Source organism: Alosa pseudoharengus, unplaced genomic scaffold, assembly GCF_046254945.1.
Source record: "Alosa pseudoharengus isolate Yale_2024_CS ecotype anadromous, Long Island Sound unplaced genomic scaffold, YU_APseudo_1.1 YU_APseudo_1.1_scf_5, whole genome shotgun sequence".
NCBI classification, from domain to species: Eukaryota; Metazoa; Chordata; class Actinopteri; order Clupeiformes; family Clupeidae; genus Alosa; species Alosa pseudoharengus.
In genome coordinates, this window is record NW_027468837.1 from 21390712 (window position 1) to 21408474 (window position 17763).

General features: G+C 38.0%; 1 protein-coding gene across 1 annotated transcript in view; it reads left to right on the forward strand.

The window, feature by feature from the left end:
* Positions 1-7591: 7591 nt before the first annotated feature.
* LOC143104848 (immunoglobulin-like and fibronectin type III domain-containing protein 1) overlaps positions 7592-17763 on the forward strand; it is a 41238-nt gene continuing 31066 nt past the window's right edge. Inside the window, exons 1-13 of the mRNA XM_076269181.1 lie at positions 7592-7628; positions 10420-10446; positions 10749-10871; positions 13562-13701; positions 14204-14303; positions 14644-14692; positions 14804-14996; positions 15204-15317; positions 15517-15679; positions 15800-16072; positions 16454-16744; positions 17262-17383; positions 17501-17642. Of these exons, the coding sequence (XP_076125296.1) occupies positions 7592-7628; positions 10420-10446; positions 10749-10871; positions 13562-13701; positions 14204-14303; positions 14644-14692; positions 14804-14996; positions 15204-15317; positions 15517-15679; positions 15800-16072; positions 16454-16744; positions 17262-17383; positions 17501-17642 (1774 nt within the window). The remainder of the gene's footprint in view (positions 7629-10419; positions 10447-10748; positions 10872-13561; positions 13702-14203; positions 14304-14643; positions 14693-14803; positions 14997-15203; positions 15318-15516; positions 15680-15799; positions 16073-16453; positions 16745-17261; positions 17384-17500; positions 17643-17763) is intronic.

The following is a 17763-nucleotide window of genomic DNA, read 5'->3' on the forward strand; positions in this document are numbered from 1 at the left end:
CTACAGGCCACATGTGAATGGACTGCAACCAGGATACTATGTGTGTGTGTGTGTGTGTGTGTGTGTGTGTGTGTGTGTGTGTGTGTCATTTCTGAAGATTTCATAGGCTTAATGGACACTTCATAGTTGACTATTAGAATAAGGATGATAAGTCTGCATATTTGTTGGACCAAACCAGGTAATAAATAAACTTGCTTGAGACACACAGACTAACATTATTACATTATAGACTAGGCTTTAATTTGTACAATTGAATTGAAATGTTTTAACCTGCAGCCTAGGCTACTTACAGATTGTGGCATTGTGCTAGCTAGTTGGTCTAACCAACCAATAAAATTGTGTGAACAATGTTCACATTACATGTTTAAAGGAGCGGTTTGTAGGATTGTTACCAAAACACTGGTGAACGTTCTTAAGACTACCTAGATGCGAGCCTCTTCTGGGTTGCCAGATGTAATGAAGACTGAAAACAAAAAAATACCTCTCATACATATTTAGCTGAAGTAGCGAAGCAGATGAAGTTTAGCCTACCTGTCAAAGAAAAATATGGCCAGCTCTGAGTCAGACTTTGTTTGACGAATATGTCGCCATCTCAGGAAGGCTCCTCCGATGTCCACATAATTGGTTTCTTGTTTTATCAAACAACATTTTGGAAATTTGCCTTCCTCTCATAAGCTACTCGTTCATAACAACTGACAGCTGTTGACAGTTGGCCTTTGCTAATCTGGCAATCCAGATAGAAGAACACGCCAGCCCATTATTAATACACTATTCTAGAAACATAAACGAAAATTCCTAGAGATTCCGCCCCATAACTAATTTTACGGGTTTTCCGGGTGTATAGGGGTTATAGTAATGTTGTCAAATAAGCCATTACTTCAATTCATCGAATTTCCTTACTCTCTGACGACATACGGTGATAATTTTTGAAATGGTTACAATTTATTTTCCATATATTTTCTACATACTGGTCCTTTAACTGTACCCTGTAGGCCAGTGGTCACCAACCTTTTTGAGCCCAAGATCCCTGACCTCCGCCTTGAAAAAGGCAAGATCTACCTTGAAGCGTCAAAAGAAAACCAAAGCCAAAATACTTTTCAATTTAAAGGTTGTATCAGCGATAGCAGGGATACGTCACTTCTGTTGATGTTCAAACAAAACAGAGAGCTAGCTCGCTACTCCCTCCACCTCCCTCCAGTCCAATTAAAACTCTCCTAAATCTTGTCAGTTATTGGTTGAAACACTTTATTTTGCCTTTAAGTGTGTTGCCAACCCTTGTTGGTGGCAATTGTCTTTGTGTACAGATCTCGGAGCCTAGGCTGCCTACAGAGATGTGTTTTTTTGACGGCCTGCTTATGGGGCGGACAGCTAGCGGATCGTTTAAAGAAAGATTAGATGAATGTGATCATATATGTTTGGGCCTTTTTTGGGCCTGAAATCGCTGATACAACCTTTAAGGCCTTTTATTTAGGCAAATGTATCAGGTCAAAAATATCACATCCTCCACCCCTTGTGAATCCGTGCCTCTTTACCTTTTAGTCTGGGTTACACAAGGATGGCATACATTTTACAAACCGAAATCACATTCTCCTTCTACAGGCGTCAATGAGAGAATAACACTTAACATAGTCTTTACTTACATTATTTTGGTTTTGATTTTCTAATTGGATTAAGTGTTTGTGACAACACGTCATGACAAATTTGATAATGTTTGATCGCTGTCTTGGTATGAAGCATCTTTCACGTAATGAATGTGCACCAAAAGTGAAAGTAACCTAGGCCTACTATGCGCTCTGTGTCTGTAGCCGTCTGTGCACATCCACAATCGATTACTTTCCTCAACTGGAGAACACATCCATGTTCCCTCGCTTATCATTGCCACTCTATGTAATCCTTCTGTGTTTGCAAAATTCCTGACAGTTCCTGGTCGCTAAACCAGCCTGGTCTTTTGTTTTCCTTTCCTGGAAAGCGCACCAGCAAAGTGGTTCTGTCCGCGTGTTTCTGGATGGGGTTACGTTCGGTTCAAGTCAGAAATTGGTCCATCCGGTCCCGCGATCACGCCACTCCATTATTAGATTGATGTTATCAGACAGCGCTGTAAAATGTGTGCGGGAATTTCTCGCATTATGATGGCTAGAATTGCGGGGCTTGCATAAATAATGTGCTATACCCGCAATCCCGCGCTGAAATGTAAGCCCTGTGACGTTGGCGAACATGCAGGAATTTGATGACTGTTTTTATTTTTCCAGTTGTTCTTGGGATCTACTGGGAAAGTCTCAAAGATCTACAGGTCGATCGCGATCGACGGGTTGGCGACCCCTGCTGTAGGCATAGACTAGGCTACTTCAGATCAGGCCACTGAACGTTTCATAATGACAGCATCATCATGTCAATCATCACTGCTTTTGTCTCTGAACTTGACAAAACATGCCAGCCCAGTTTAGGAAAATTAATTAAACTTTAGTTATTCACACTAGCCTTTGTTATACTGATAAAGATGCCTTTGCTATACCGATAATGTCTGCCTATTGCTTCACCTTTTGCCAATCTAAATGGTTCAATCTGCACATATTCTTCATCAAATGAACTTTTTACGTCTATTTTTCTGTCTAATATTGCCAACTTCAACAAAATTAGAAGAAATAGCCTACGTATTTTTCAAGTTTCAACTCTGTGAAACTTCTGTGACATGCTGTCACAACTTCTGTGACTGCTCCCCGAGCGCCGCTGTTGTAGCAGGCAGCTCATTGCGCCGGGATAAGTGTGTGCTTCACCTCACTGTGTGTTCACTGTGTGCTGTGTGTGTTTCACTAATTCACGGATTGGGTTAAATGCAGAGACCAAATTTCCCTCATGGGATCAAGAGTATATATACTTACATACATCCCTAGGCATCTCTCCTCGCCGGGCCCATATCACTATTCCAGCTGACATTTCAGAGGTATCAGAAGTGACAGCGGCATGTACATTTGAAAAAAATAGGGTACTTTCACTCTCCAAGAGAGTGAATGACATGAACCGTGAAAACCAGTTTCAAAATAAAAGCCAAAGTTAACTTATTTTCTACTATCACATTCACCGGAAAAGACGCATATTTTGGGATGTACAATGATATGGCTCTACGAAAACAAATTGACGGAAATCCGTCGTAGTGACGGAGAACTTTAATTTATGTGTTCCATCATACAACACATACTACAATCAAAATTTGAATGAGATCCTGATTTTCTTGAGGTTAATTTCAAACCATGCAGGTTTTCAATAACACAGTCCTTAACCTATCTACAATTACAAATATTTCTAAACTAAAATAAAAAAAATAGCTACAGAACTCACCATTTTGGAGATATTAAAGAGTCTATTCAAAGAAAAATATCCACTTGTCTAATACTAGCTCTGCATTCCCCCCATCAAATGGTGTGTGCTTTCAGTGGTGTCCCAAGGAACAGGCACTCTCCTGGCATGTAAGAAGTGGCACGTTATATTTTTTATATTGCTCTGCTAATAGCCCTCTGCTCAGCATGGGCCCTCTATTCCACTGCTCCAGTAACGTCACACACTCTGAGTCAATGAAAGTCTGTCTGCTCAGCTCGACAGTTTGCCGACAAATGTCAAGTGTACTTTTTCATTGCTGAGCCCAAAATATCACCCCTAAGCCCATCAATAAATCGTAGCTGAGGAGACCATAATTTAGCAAATATAGCAATAGGCAATATTAAACACCACTGCATTGCATATCCATAATAGGTTTGACAAACAAGAGATGGTGCCTGGAAGATTGTATTGGAGACATAATCAGGTTGGAGACTAAAAAAGTTGAGGATAATAACTGTCCAGTTAATAATATGGATATTAGAATTTATTTTGTGTGAAAGGGACAGACTACTAGACACCAGGCATGTACAAACAGTATTGGCCAGTGGGGTAAACTGCAAGATTGGAAATAGCTAGCAGATATAGGGGGCATATTCTACGTTTGAGAACATTGTTTGCTTTAATGCATTACAGATTCCCTCAGACTCTTGAGAAAGCTAAAGTATCCAAAACTTGTAACATGTGCTAGGGAACAAGGTTGGGTAATTTAAAGGAGTTGTCTGAGGCTCCTGAAAAAGCTAGCCAATGTTTCTGGCCGAGGTACTCAAAGATTATACTTAGGGAAATGTGAAATAGCCCCTGAATTATGTGAAAAAGCCTGATGTCAACAGATGTTTGGGTGTGTAAGGTGACCAGGGGTCGTAGCCCAGTTTCTGATTGAAGAACTACATTTAGTCAAAACAAAAAGCTTAATTAGTGAACAATTTACATAGCATAGACTAATATAATACATTGAATAATACATATTGAAAGCAGTGTGACTGTTACTTTCATGCTTCACATTGCACTTGCACTTGTCCTCCAGTGTTCAGTTTAATTAGCTTCCTATTTTATGGAGATTCCTGCCAGTCACAAGTGACAAATGTAGATTTACTGTCCAAAGAGGATGTAAGTTCCCCTCTAGAACCTTGGGTTTAGGTCAGAGGTTATATTTTTGTTTGTCCAGTTCTCAGGCCACTCTATCTAGCAATGGATCTCAAAAGCCACACTGACAGTCCCTACATGTACCCCAAATACTGCATGAAAATCATATGGGTACCTTCTGCCTCATGTTAAAATGAATTCAGGCTGGATTTGAGGAGGTGCACGTCATACCAGAGTGTATTTTCAATAAGGACAGGACAGGAACATACAGAAACTACAGATTCTCACCACGGTCAACATACAGAAACACTAACTGCTCATCCAGCAACATAGCAAGATCTACCAAAGGCATCATAGTAAACCAATGGCAATGGTGCAGACTTATAATAAATGCCACATTAGAGGCCTTCGGGTTAACTGTCTAATAAACTTTACGTTGGAGTGATCATATTCCTAGAGTTCCTCAACGCATGTGGTCTTTCTGAAAGCCAACACAGCAGTAACCTCTGCTCCCCACATTTACTGGAAGAAAACAAGAAAGTCTTAGCCACTCATGGCAATCGTAAACAAAAACTGTTTTCTCTCAGATGCTATGATACATTTTGGTGTTAGTGAAAACAAATGCAAAAATACAAATGCTTGAAGAAACAACCAACCACAAACAACACATCAGAAGCACATACACCTAATAGACAACAAAACATAGGTCACATTTACATTTATTCATTTAATTAATTAGGTCAACAACATGATTGATTGTCCTACAGATTGCAACAACAAAACATACTGATTTTCTTCAGATCAGTCATCTAAAAGTGTAAAACCTTTAGGTCAAAGTCCCCCAACCCCCCGCCCTTCAGTACCACACTTAAATAAAAGTAACGATGTGGCAGCTGATGGAGCCTAACTGCACGAAGGTAGGGTTTCCTTTCACTGCAAAAATGTTTTATTGCCTAACAAAAGGTGACAGCGTGTATCACAATCCTGGAGATAGCATTGAAGCATTGAAGAAGAAAGAACTGAAGAAGCAAGACCCCAGTGACCCATAGGTAAGTGGCTTGTACTTGCTCAGTATTTCTGTATGAAAGGCATCTGCTACTGCACATCTGGATGTGGGATGTCAGTCATATAAATTGTGATGGATTTTCTTGAGGAGCATATGATAAGCTTAACTATATCAGCTATACTAAAATGTGTTCCTGGCAGTATGTTTTACAAACTATTGGAGGGTAAATTGAAAATGAATAATACCAATACAGCATTCTCTGCTGTATTAGACTCGTTTACAGTCTTCTTCAAAACATACGAACTTGCATGCGCTATATGTACATTGCTTGCAATATGTGCACATTAAGAAGATATATGTATCAGTTTAATCTCAACCACGTTTATAATGTGTAGTTGCTATTTATGAATGTGGTCATTTCATATTATTATTGTTATTAGTATTAATATGTACTTGTTATGTATAATATATTATACAACGGGCTTCTGTAAAGGCAATTTTAGGAATATCTGTAGTGTATTCTTTAGCAGTCTAAAGCGGTTTAAATTAACAGATGTTACAATAAGGCTTTTGAGGGCATCCCTGGGGCATTATACTAAACTGCAGAACTGTAATAAACTTGTGTTAAACTGTTTTTCAGTAGGGCTCCAGGTGCTTGGATTATTTTACAAATACATAGATGCCATGTCCTAAACAAAATATTTCAAGTAGTATTTCAAACTGGGCCTTTACTAACAGATACAGTCCTTACCTCCATTGTTGCCAGGTTGAGGTCACATGTTTTGCAGTTCTCAGATACGGCAGATAGATATTGAATGTGTGCAAGGTGAAAATCAGTGTAGATTCTAAAATGGTTGCATTCCTGTTTTATATTTAGGAGTTTCTTAAACAGTACTCACTCATTCTGAAGTCAATATTCTTGCATATCCACTCCATTGTTGAAGTGAATGTCTATTTAAAAAAGAAAGTTCAATTAGCAAATAATTTCCAAATTAAACTTTATCATCACATTGCTTAACACAGTGTGTCCATGGTTACCCTTCCATGCTGTTCCACATATACATTTCAATGTTCATGTTTTTCTGTGTAATTACACAAAAAAAGGCTATTTTAGCCGTACTAGTCCCAACAATATCACAGTCAGCCAACTGAGACAAATGCTGGGAAGCAACAGTGTCCTACCTGTGTACGTCATCCTCTGGTAACAATAGCAGCTACTGTAGGTTAAGGTACGCTTAGCACTTCTTCATCTCTTCTCATTAGAATGTGTAGTCACCCTCCTTACAAGTCTGTAAATAAGATAATGTGTTGCATCATTTCCATCAGTATTTTAGTGAGGTAGCACTGATTGACAGGAAGATATGTGGTCAATTGGATGTCTATAGTTTAATGAGATGAGTGACCTATCAAACACTTCACGAGGGAGATGCCCATCCCCCTACAGCTTGGAAAAGCATTGCTAAGGAGCCTGTGAAGCCTCAAACACCATAAATGTGTTTACTATCGGTTTTGCATTACCCCAGATGCTATGGGGATCAGAGGGACCTCTTAATATATCTTTTATTGGTTAAAGCGTGAGGTTTTGAAGGTCAAGCACGTTCAAAACACTAATGTAGAAGGTTTCATGTTTTAGAATTTCAACCACAAGGGAAATGTGCTGCGCTATCACTATGACAGTCTTATTCCTTAGGTCTTACACCCATGGACGCTATAACATCTATTCAGAAATAATTTCAGTTGGGAGATTCACTGCCATCTAAAGTTTTCAGGTTTCCTTGTACATCAGAAGTCACATTCCTGCATCATAGCAAGCCTCAGTGGTGTTTCAGTGAAAAAAGAAAAAATGTGTCAGTGTTCAATCAGATCTCGATTTTTTGAATGAAATATCTGGTGTTTATAATTCTTAAAACACCAAATATACATGTGTTAAGAGAAATCTGAAATAATTTTGACTTAAAGAATTATTTTTCCTTGGCCTACACACATAACCTTATGTTGTTCTCCAAAGAAGAGGAATGTGATATACTTGCCAATTACTAGCGTGTGACTTCAATATACGTATTTAATACAGCTTTAATGTTTCAGGGGACATATTTGCATTTATATTCGGAGAGGTAAATACAGAAGATGTCAGGCCAACCAGACCCAACTCCAGCAGGGCCGAGTAAGTACAATACAGTATGTCAAGCATACATCATCATCAAGGATGCAATAGTAGCCTAAATTAATATTAATGAAAGATTATTTGCTTAAAAGAATAGTCACGATGTGTTGGCATTAAAATGTTTGTACTTGACATTTCTGAATTGATTCGGTGCGAATAGCGTCCTTGTGAAGAAAATAGTGCTGCTAATCTATGAAAAATTTCATCAGATTCATAACATAATGTTCTTTTACTATACAGTTTTTCTGTGATTAATCATTATTAATCACCTTTCTCTTCCTATGACAGAAGCTTATACAAATTATATATAAAAAAATCACAACGCAAGAATTAAATGTAAATTCAAGTCAGCATAAGAAGTAAACATAAATTCTATTGTTTAGCAGCATATTTTAAACTCTGAACACAGATCACCTCCTATGAACAACACATTTCCAGGGTAAACCACCAAGGTCATCGATATGGACTGTCAACTTGAAAAGCACATTTTTAATGTGTTGCACTCAAAGTGGCAACTTTTATTTTGAACTGGGATTGTGAATGACAACCATCAATAAATGAAAAGAACAAGAAGATGCATGGCAGACGAAAAAACCTTTATGGAAAAACTTTGGATGAAAGCTGCAAGTCAACTATTTGTTTTTCTTGTGTACAGAAAGAATATTTTTGTGCATAAACTTTACATTTACTGTAACCTGACAAATAAGCATACACAAAAATGATCCACTGACAGAAATAATAACAAAACATATGATTTTGATAATTATTTTACTTTAAGGAATTTTGCCAGCTTTGAGTTGTCATGAACACAGCCAAACTACATCTTTTATTTACCTTCACTGTATTTTTAAAAAGTGGCTACACACTGTACGTAAGGGATAATGTATAGAACGCCGGTCATTATTGGGAAAATAAGTCCCGACAGGGCTAACCGGACCCCGACGCACAGCGGAGGGGTCTTGTTCCGCCCTGAAGGGACTTCTTTTGACCGGCGTTCTATAAATTATCCCGCTTATTACACGGCTACTTGCCAAAACGAAATAATAAACTTCCCACAATATGACTTTAGCCTACATAGCCTAGCCTATTTGTTACCGTTCATCGTGGTATTTGCTGAGAAACATAGTTCACAACAACACACATTGAACTTGAATCAAACATTCTTTAGAACACAGCTGATCAACCGTCTGCTTTCACTTTTGAATGAAGTTCCAGTTCTTGCGTAGTGATTATGAAATACCTGAAGTAGAAGCACAAACACCGTTGCCATTGACAGCGGATATATGTTTGCAGCGGTAATTACATGAAAATATTGCGTAGAACTTTGGGAAAGCCCATTCAAGTCAATAGAGCGTTCTACTTGCCTTGTGAAGAGCTGTGTAATAAAATGTGGTATTACAACAGGGCCGGCCCAGCACTGTGTGTTTTGCATGCTGACTGATGGATATATGGACAACACAAATCATGGGCGTTTTTGACATTGGCTTTCACAACTTCTAGTAAAAGAGCAGAAATGATTGGTCCTCCTGTAAAGATTTCCTTGGAGATTCAAAAACAAGACTCAAAGAAGGAAGTTGCTCAATGAAGTCAACAAAATGGATGATAACATGTTAAAATCCTCCAATGGATAATTTCTACTAAAACAATATACAAGTGTAACTACAGTATGAACCAGGCTTGGAATTTCACCATTCTGGGGGCAAGGCCACTTGGCCTTCAGTTGGGCATATTTGGTGGGGGGCACAAAGGCCACATGTCAGGGCACCAAGGCCAAAGTTAACTATACAGTAGTAGGCTATAAAAATGATCAAAGTTGTTAAAAGAAGGGTTCGTAAAGTATTCCACCAAGATGAATGGGTAGGGAGATCATGGGACGCAAAACCTTCAGTAGAATGTATGATTAAATTTAATTATATTATTTACTTTTCTCGCGAACCGTTCAACACAGCAATTATCGGCTAACATCGTTTAAAAGCTGAGAAAAAGCTCTTTCATGTGATACTTGTGATGTCTGTGTGATGAATAGGCTACTTCGCGAGTAGTTCAACTGAGAATGGGTGAATTTGGACGCACTTTCTTTTTTGCGCTGTCACTTTCTCCACTGCGTAAAAGACTAAATTAATTTGTGCTGTGAATGCTAAGATAATTTTGACAGGCCACAGGCTAAATAAAAATCGCTATTAGTAGGACGCAAAGCAGAATATTGAAAGAAGGGGGCACCAAGGCCACCGTGGCCTGTAAACCTCTGATTTTCAAAGGGGCCTCACGGCCAACCCAAGGGGCTACGACGGCCATGGCCGTCGTGGCCGCCGTGAAATTCCTACCCTGGTATGAACTACAGTGAACAAAAGTCAGTGGCCATAAACTGAACAACTCATCACAGTCAACGCCTACAAAGACGACAAAGAAATCCACCAGTATCCACCAGAATTTCTCCAGTGCGTGCGACCTAATGAGTTTGAAGACTGTGATCTTGGCCAAAAGATTTCCAAGAACAAATTCTTGAAGACTAAAGAATCAGAAGGCCATTTTCATATTTAAAAGTCTATTCCCTATGTTACGGCTGTCTTGTTTGCTTTGCTTTGTGCATATACTGTATAGTTTTAGTAGAAAGCCTTTGCTGATGTCTGTTTAGCTCCCTCTTGGCTAGTACATTGTCAGCCCTTCTGTCCATGTTCTTGTTCCCGATACTCATAATTCCCTTGTGCAGTCGGAGCTACAGTATGTCTCAGCTTGATGTCATAACTTTGCTGTCTCGCCTCCCTTTATGTGCCTCCATGTGCATTATCAGATGAGGACGAGCTGCCTCCCGGTGCAGGTAGGTTGTGGAATGTACAAACACCCATGTGATGTGTCCGTCTTAGCAGTACATGTGTCCACAGCTAACTTCACTATTTCAATGTTAAAAATGCCGATTTCGGGAGTTTTTTGTGTCATATCTGATCTGATAAGACAAAGTAAGTTAAAGGGAAACTTACTGTACATGACACTTTTCTACTAAACTTTTAAAACCGATTAAAACCATGTACAGTATGACCATGCAATAATAATAATAATAATAATAATAATAATATTAACATCAACAATGATAATAATCATTTTCTCTCTTTACTTGGCCAGTGGAAATCAAAAGGCGATCCAGGGTCCCTGGTGTTATGATCACACAGTTTGTGGAGGAGGTTCCAAAAGGTTTCACAACTCCAGATTTCACACGCAAGCCATTTGGAGTAACCGTTTCACAGGGTAAACACTACAACTCCTATTCACGCATTTAGTTTTTCATTTGATGTCTATACAAAATACAATCACCTATAATTTGCTTGCCAAATGTTTTTATTTTTTTATTTTAACTATTGTAACAAATACTAAGTAAGTGGGAATCACAGAAATGTCATGAATCGATACTGTCACAACACTTGGTCCACAATAGCCATAATATCAAAATATAACAATTCATCACAATCTGTGTAAGTGAACAAGAAAAACGCATACCCATGTAGCCAAAAATATCCCTACAGGAAAAAATATACAGTACATATAATGTAAAACAAGGTGCACAAATATTATGCCCTGTAGAGCCATCTCCCTGTCAATTTCTTCTTCACTTCAAGTTTATCCCCATTCATTTGATATGCACCACCACGAGAAGTCATGAGGAAGTGACTAGTAGGCTATGTCAGACTGTTTTGTTCAAATTGGTTATCCATTTAGATCGGCATGTTTTTTTTGTTAAAAAAAAAAATCAATATCTGGTGCTAGCGTATCAATAATGTATCACAAGCAGCTGTCGATACTGTATTTCAATATTTTGTCCCAACTAGGGCTGGGCGATAAAACGATCTGATATGTATCGCAATAGACATGTAATGATATCAATAAAAAAATATGTTCGATAGAACATTCGATAATTAAAAGCGACACACCTTCCGCTTTACGTTGTCCATAAATAAATAGGCTAAATATATCTTGCATTGTAGCTATGTGCAACTCTACCAGAGTAGGCCTACCTCAACACAGACTCTCAATGAGTCCTTGCCCCGTGCTCGCTCTCTCGCTGTCTCTCTCTCTCTCTCATCATTCCTCAGCATGCACATGTAATCCAAACATTCACAATCGTGCAAGACGACTGTAAATTGCTATTAAATCCGGTTAGCATCATTAGCACGCTGCACGAATTTGTTCAAAACTGTTGCATTCAAATTGACTGCTAAATTCTAATCATCTCAATCCCGATGCAAATGGAAACGTATTTTCCAAGACTCAAACGGGCCTGTCCCAAGGCGAAAAAGTATTCATTTGAATTTAGAAACTTAAACACATGTGGGGGAAACTGAACAGTTTAACCAGACTATGATAAACTAGCGAATTAAGCTAATTTGTTTACAATTAACCCCTTGCAGACACGTGACTTAAGTCACGTGACGGCTCCATGCTGGACGGCAAAAAGATAGGAGGCAAATTACATTATGTCATAAAGATTATGATGAACTGAACACCATTACTATAAGATCTTTGTAGTTCAATGTATTGCTGTTTGGGGTCTGATAGTGAAAGAAGATGCCAGTGGTGTTGTTAGATGAAATGGGTCATGATCGCAAATGTAAAGTTATTAAAACTGGTGGTAACAGGGGAGATAGTTACGTTAGGCTACTGTAATTAACATTATGGTAAATGAACACCCATAAGTATTTCTGGACTAAAATATTGCAAAGCGATTTGGTTACTTTATTTGTCTTGCTTTTATCAGTTGTAACATAGTCAAAACGTTAAGAATGTCATATCAGAACATGAAATAATAACTTAGCTGCCACAATTAGAAGCTAGCTATTCTAGCTAACGTTTATCGTAGCTCATAGTGCTAGGGCTAATGTAACTCGTCAGTTTGTACGTTGCCCAGCGAATAAACTTACTTCTTACATGTCTTAAGTTAAAGAATTGAAAGAAATAGGAAATAAAAAAAAAACTTGAACGGTATTATCTGTTTAGATCTTGCCAAAAACTTTGCCTAAGTGCTATCTGCCGTCCTGTTCAGTCTATGGTTGCTATAGCAACCGCTGCTGCGCTTCATACACTGAGGAGATAAGCATGCAATTGTGGTTGAAATACTCCCGAAACACAAAGAAAACAAACCAAAATATATCTATGCAAGAACATGGGATGTTGTTGTATTCCAAACAATAAGCCAACAGTCGTGGAAGGCCATTACTACGGTTAAATCTCACTATAATCTCCTAGCTGTGCGATATGTCCCATTACAACCCATTGATTTGATTCGTGTTCTTGCCGTCCACCAGGCTATTTTGATGTGGCGCGAACAAAACGTGACGTCACTTGCAAGGGGTGAATATACAAGGATACAAGGATACAAGGAAGTTTATTGTCACATGCATATAGTTACTGGAAGTAAGAAATGCAGTGAAATTAAGTATGGTGTCAGCCTATTTGTGCATTTATATATTATATTATAATATTTCCAGGCTTCAACCAGTGCTGCTTTTCATTCAGACTTATGTGCACATTTATTTTTTTGAGTGTTTTTCATGATTGTGTTGCTATTTATTTCCCTGTTTGCTTTGATTGATAACTGAGGTAATTAAAATCAGAGGAAGGTTAAGTTTAAAATAAAACTGTTTAATTTGAACTTTTTTTTCTTCTGGTCCTTATCTGAAATAGATTTTTTTTAAAAACAACATCAATAATTATCGATATCGACTGATATGAAATACTTATATCGTGATAGTTTTCAGCCATATCGCCCAGCCCTAGTCCCATCCCTACTGCACAGCAATATGCAATAAAGTTAGTTTTATATTTCATTTACCGAGAAACGTAGTTACGTAACTTACGTAGTGTCCTAACATAGTTACAAATTATGTATGTAACTTACGTGTCCTTGTGTTCCATCATTGACATAAACAATTATTGTCTTCCAGGCAAATCTGCCCTCTTTAGAGCAGTTGTGACAGGAGAACCAGCTCCAAATGTGACATGGTCTCGGAATAAAGGAGATACTGCTGATCCGGAAAAATTCAAGGCCCGATATGATGACAAGATGGGAGAGTACATTTTTGAGGTAAAACAGCTTACAAATAAAGTATTGAAGCTCTGACTGACGGGTTGGATGGATACTTAATGAATTAGTACAATTCATTCCAAGAAGTTCCGTATTTAGACAGACATTCTTCTGTGGTGTTAATGTGTAGATCATAGCCTATACAGTCTATGGTGTAGACCACCAACTTGTCAAGATTTCATTATGATGGTTATTACGACTAAGAAAATTGGAAATATGTGTTCTCACTTTTCAATCATGCTTTTATTGTGCAACAACCAAAAGTGGAGTTTTTATTATCCCTGCTTAGGCATTGGCCATAATGTCATTATGTAGATATTACCCTTAATTATGCAACTATGGCAATTATTATGGCAATGGAAAATCAATGAAATCACCTAGCTTACCCAATCAAGAAATGAATGTTATCACATGGATGCATCAAGACTCTTCTTGCCAGTAAGCAACAGGACAGGTTTGGACTTGTTCAAGGTTTCTCTTGTTTGGATTATTTGACTGACAGATATTAAGCGTTGCTGCTGATCATGCAGACACCTATAGGTTCTTTGCTGCAAATCCCTATGGAAGAGCTGTGTGTACTACAACTTTGAATGTTACTGATGGTGAGCATGTGCACATACATACGGTCACTTTTTACCATTCATTTACCTTATTTGATGGATACAGTATTATAATCTCCTAGTAATTTATATAATGTTGTAATATATGACATAAACATGATGCATTTCAATAATGCATTTCACAAAAAAAGTCTTCTTTACAATTAATTGACAGATTGATTGGATTTGTTTTCACTCTTTTAGTTGGAATTCAGACGGGACAAGCTGGTATGTTTGCACTGATGCAACTCAATGGCTACTTATTGAATTTTGCTAAATTAATATCAATAGCAGTATCTATGACAAAATAAGTATTAAGATACTGCCTTCTGTTAACTTTCAGCTTCAAAAAATGGACCAGAAGATTTTAGAAAACTTCTTAAAAAAACAACGTAACTATACCGTCATGCATCCACATAAATATATTTTGTTTTTTATTAAACTGTGGTACTGCAAGGATAATTCACTAACACAAATCATTACTATTTCCTTAATTCCATAAGAATTGTGAAAAGAAAGCCCAAGAAAGTAGTACAAACAGAAGGAAAAATTGACCCGGCTTTCTGGGAAATTATATTATCTGCTCCCAAGAAAGACCATGAACGCATTTGTCATGAGTATGGAGTGACAGACTTCCGTTGGCTGCTGAAGAAATTGAAGACCATGAAAGCAGAGAGAGAGAAGGAACAGGCAAAGGTAAACCCGTAACACCTTTCGATTCTGAAGTTCTGCAAACCTTTTGGCTACTACTTCCTATCTTGACATAATCTACTGTAGAGAAGGTATCTACAGTAAAAGGTCATTTTGAAGTATTACAATCAGTTTTACTGAAGTCCTGTAGGTGCATTGGAAATTGAATATGACTATGTAATCATGTTGCTGTGCTTGTCTCTTGCTACTTAGTATGTCGAGAAAGTGGAAAATGTGAAACAGATTGAAGTGAGAACTGATGGAAGGGCTGAATTTGAGGTTGACATGCAGCTGAAGGACCCTAATAGTCAAGTGCTCCTCTTTAAGGTGAGATACTTTGAGGTTTCACACAAAGGCATTGAGATTGAGATCAGATATTGTTACAAAGGGATGGAAAAATATGAACAGTCTAGACATATTAGACAGGTGGTCAATTGTTGTCCACTGTGTTTGCTGTTGTTTTGGTTGTTGTAGTTGCAGTTAAGAGTTAATATAATAATATAAAACATCGATCTCTAAAATGCAGGATGGTATCATGCTTGATTATGGAACTGGCAATGATAAGAAACATAATCTTGAGCAAAAAGGCAATAAGTATCTATTCAGCATCAAAGATCTTGGACCAGATGATGCTGGGCTTTATCAAGTTGATGTAGAAGATGCCAATGTGCTCTCAACTAATTTCAAAGGTATATTCACAAAACTACACTCAATTTACAAACATAATTCAGGCTGTCTAGATAACTAAGTCCAAGTCAGTCCAGTGGTGTCTTACACAGTTTCTTATATTTCCTGTTTTCTTATTTCAGTTCCTGAAGTTGAATTTGCCTCCGCAATTCAAGACTGCAAAGCCAAGGAAGGCGAAACAGCTACATTTGAGTGTGTACTTTTTACTCCAGTTGATAAGATCATGTGGTATAGAAATGATATTGCAATGGAAGACGAAGCAAAATATGACATCACTGTTTCAGAAGACAATCTAACTCACAAACTTGTGATAAAAGACCTTGACCTGGCAGATCAAGGAACCATTACTGCCATAGTGGGTATTGTCCCATGCAGAGCTTCACTGATTGTTATAGGTGAGATGATTTTTTTTATTGTCGATTGAATTGAAAATAGTGTGGGAAAATACTTTCTTCATTCATTGCAAAGTTTTAGCCCATATTCAAACAGACTACCCACTGTAGTACAATAAAAATTGGTTAATGTTAACTTTTATAAGTTTAACAGTTTCACAATTGTATCCTTCCGATGATAAGTTTCTCTATGATGAATAAAGCCATCAAATGAGTGGGCTGAGAAAAGGTGTATGTATAGAAGTGTTTAAAAAGTGTTAGAAGGCTTTCTGCCCACTTCTATATCTTAATAAATCAGTACAGAGATATCCTGCATTTGTATCTTTATGTGTCAGTGTTATTTCCAAACTTTTTCCGAAAATCTTTTTTTATTCTTTAAATCAGAGGATCCAAACCGACGCAGAGGCAAAGGAAGTGGTGATGATGATGAGGCAGCGAGACTCGCAGCAGAGAGGGCCAGACTCCAGAAGGAGAAGGATGATCTGGAGGCCAAGAGAAGGGCTCGGGCAGAGAGAGACGCAGCAGCAGGAGCTGGGTCCGGGTCCGGAGCAGATGGATCAGGAGATGGATCAGGAGGTGGATCTGGAGATGGATCTGGACTCAGAGATGGATCTGGCTCTGGTGTGGACGGTGACGGTTCAGGGGATGGCAAAAATAAGAGTGGCGGGACAGGCGGTGAGCTTGTTCAGACGGTTACGTCAACAATTAGCATGTAGCCTAAAGCTGCATTCTGTCATTTCATTACCAAATTAACATCGACACAGGGGAAGTGAACTAATATCTCCATTATCATAGGAATCCCTGTTTTCCTGTTAGTACTATGCTATCTGACTCCATATAAGTGGTCTGTGTGTCTTTAATTGTTATCTCTCTACATGACGGTAACAATATATTCTTACTTTGCATATGTTTTTATTAAAGTGTGACTGCCAAACTTCCCTAAGTGAGGGTCTTTAAACATATTTAATAATTAAATAAGTGCAGGGTTATGGTTATATTTCAGTTACATCTTATTCCATATTATGGTAACGTATCCACAGTTGATGACCATTGGCGTGACTTGGAGATGTATTGTATTTATATGAATAGGACTAAACATTATCGCTTACATTTACAATTATTGAGGTGAGAGTGAAATGTATCCACTGCTGAAGAAAAAACAATGTAACCTATTTACTAATGTGTTATCCAGATGGCAAATTATGCTTCACTCAGATGTTGTCGGACACATACGCAATTCGTGGGAAACCAGCGGAAATGGCTTGTACTCTTAGCAGTGAAGTTGACGGAGCCTGGAGCAAAGGTGGGGAGAAGGTGAGCTCAATTCACACTCAACAATTGCATAAGATCACATTAAACCAGAGATGCGCGCTCAACAATATCTGTCACAAATGTTTTATACCTTAAAGATATCTTGCATATTGTGTTTAGTTGATCAGTACAGATGGAATGACCATTAATAATGCCGCTGCCAGTCATAAACTAATAATTAAAAGTGCCGAAGATCGTCACGCTGGGCAATATGCTTTTGAAGTTGAAGAAATTAAAACTGAGGCATCTTTGTTTGTTGGAGGTAAGGGTGAATATTTTATCAACACAGCCATATTTTATCAGCTATTTTGTAATTTGTTTTGTGAAACATTGTACTGTAATAAACCATGATTTCTGGTCTTTGGATAGGCTAATTTAATAAC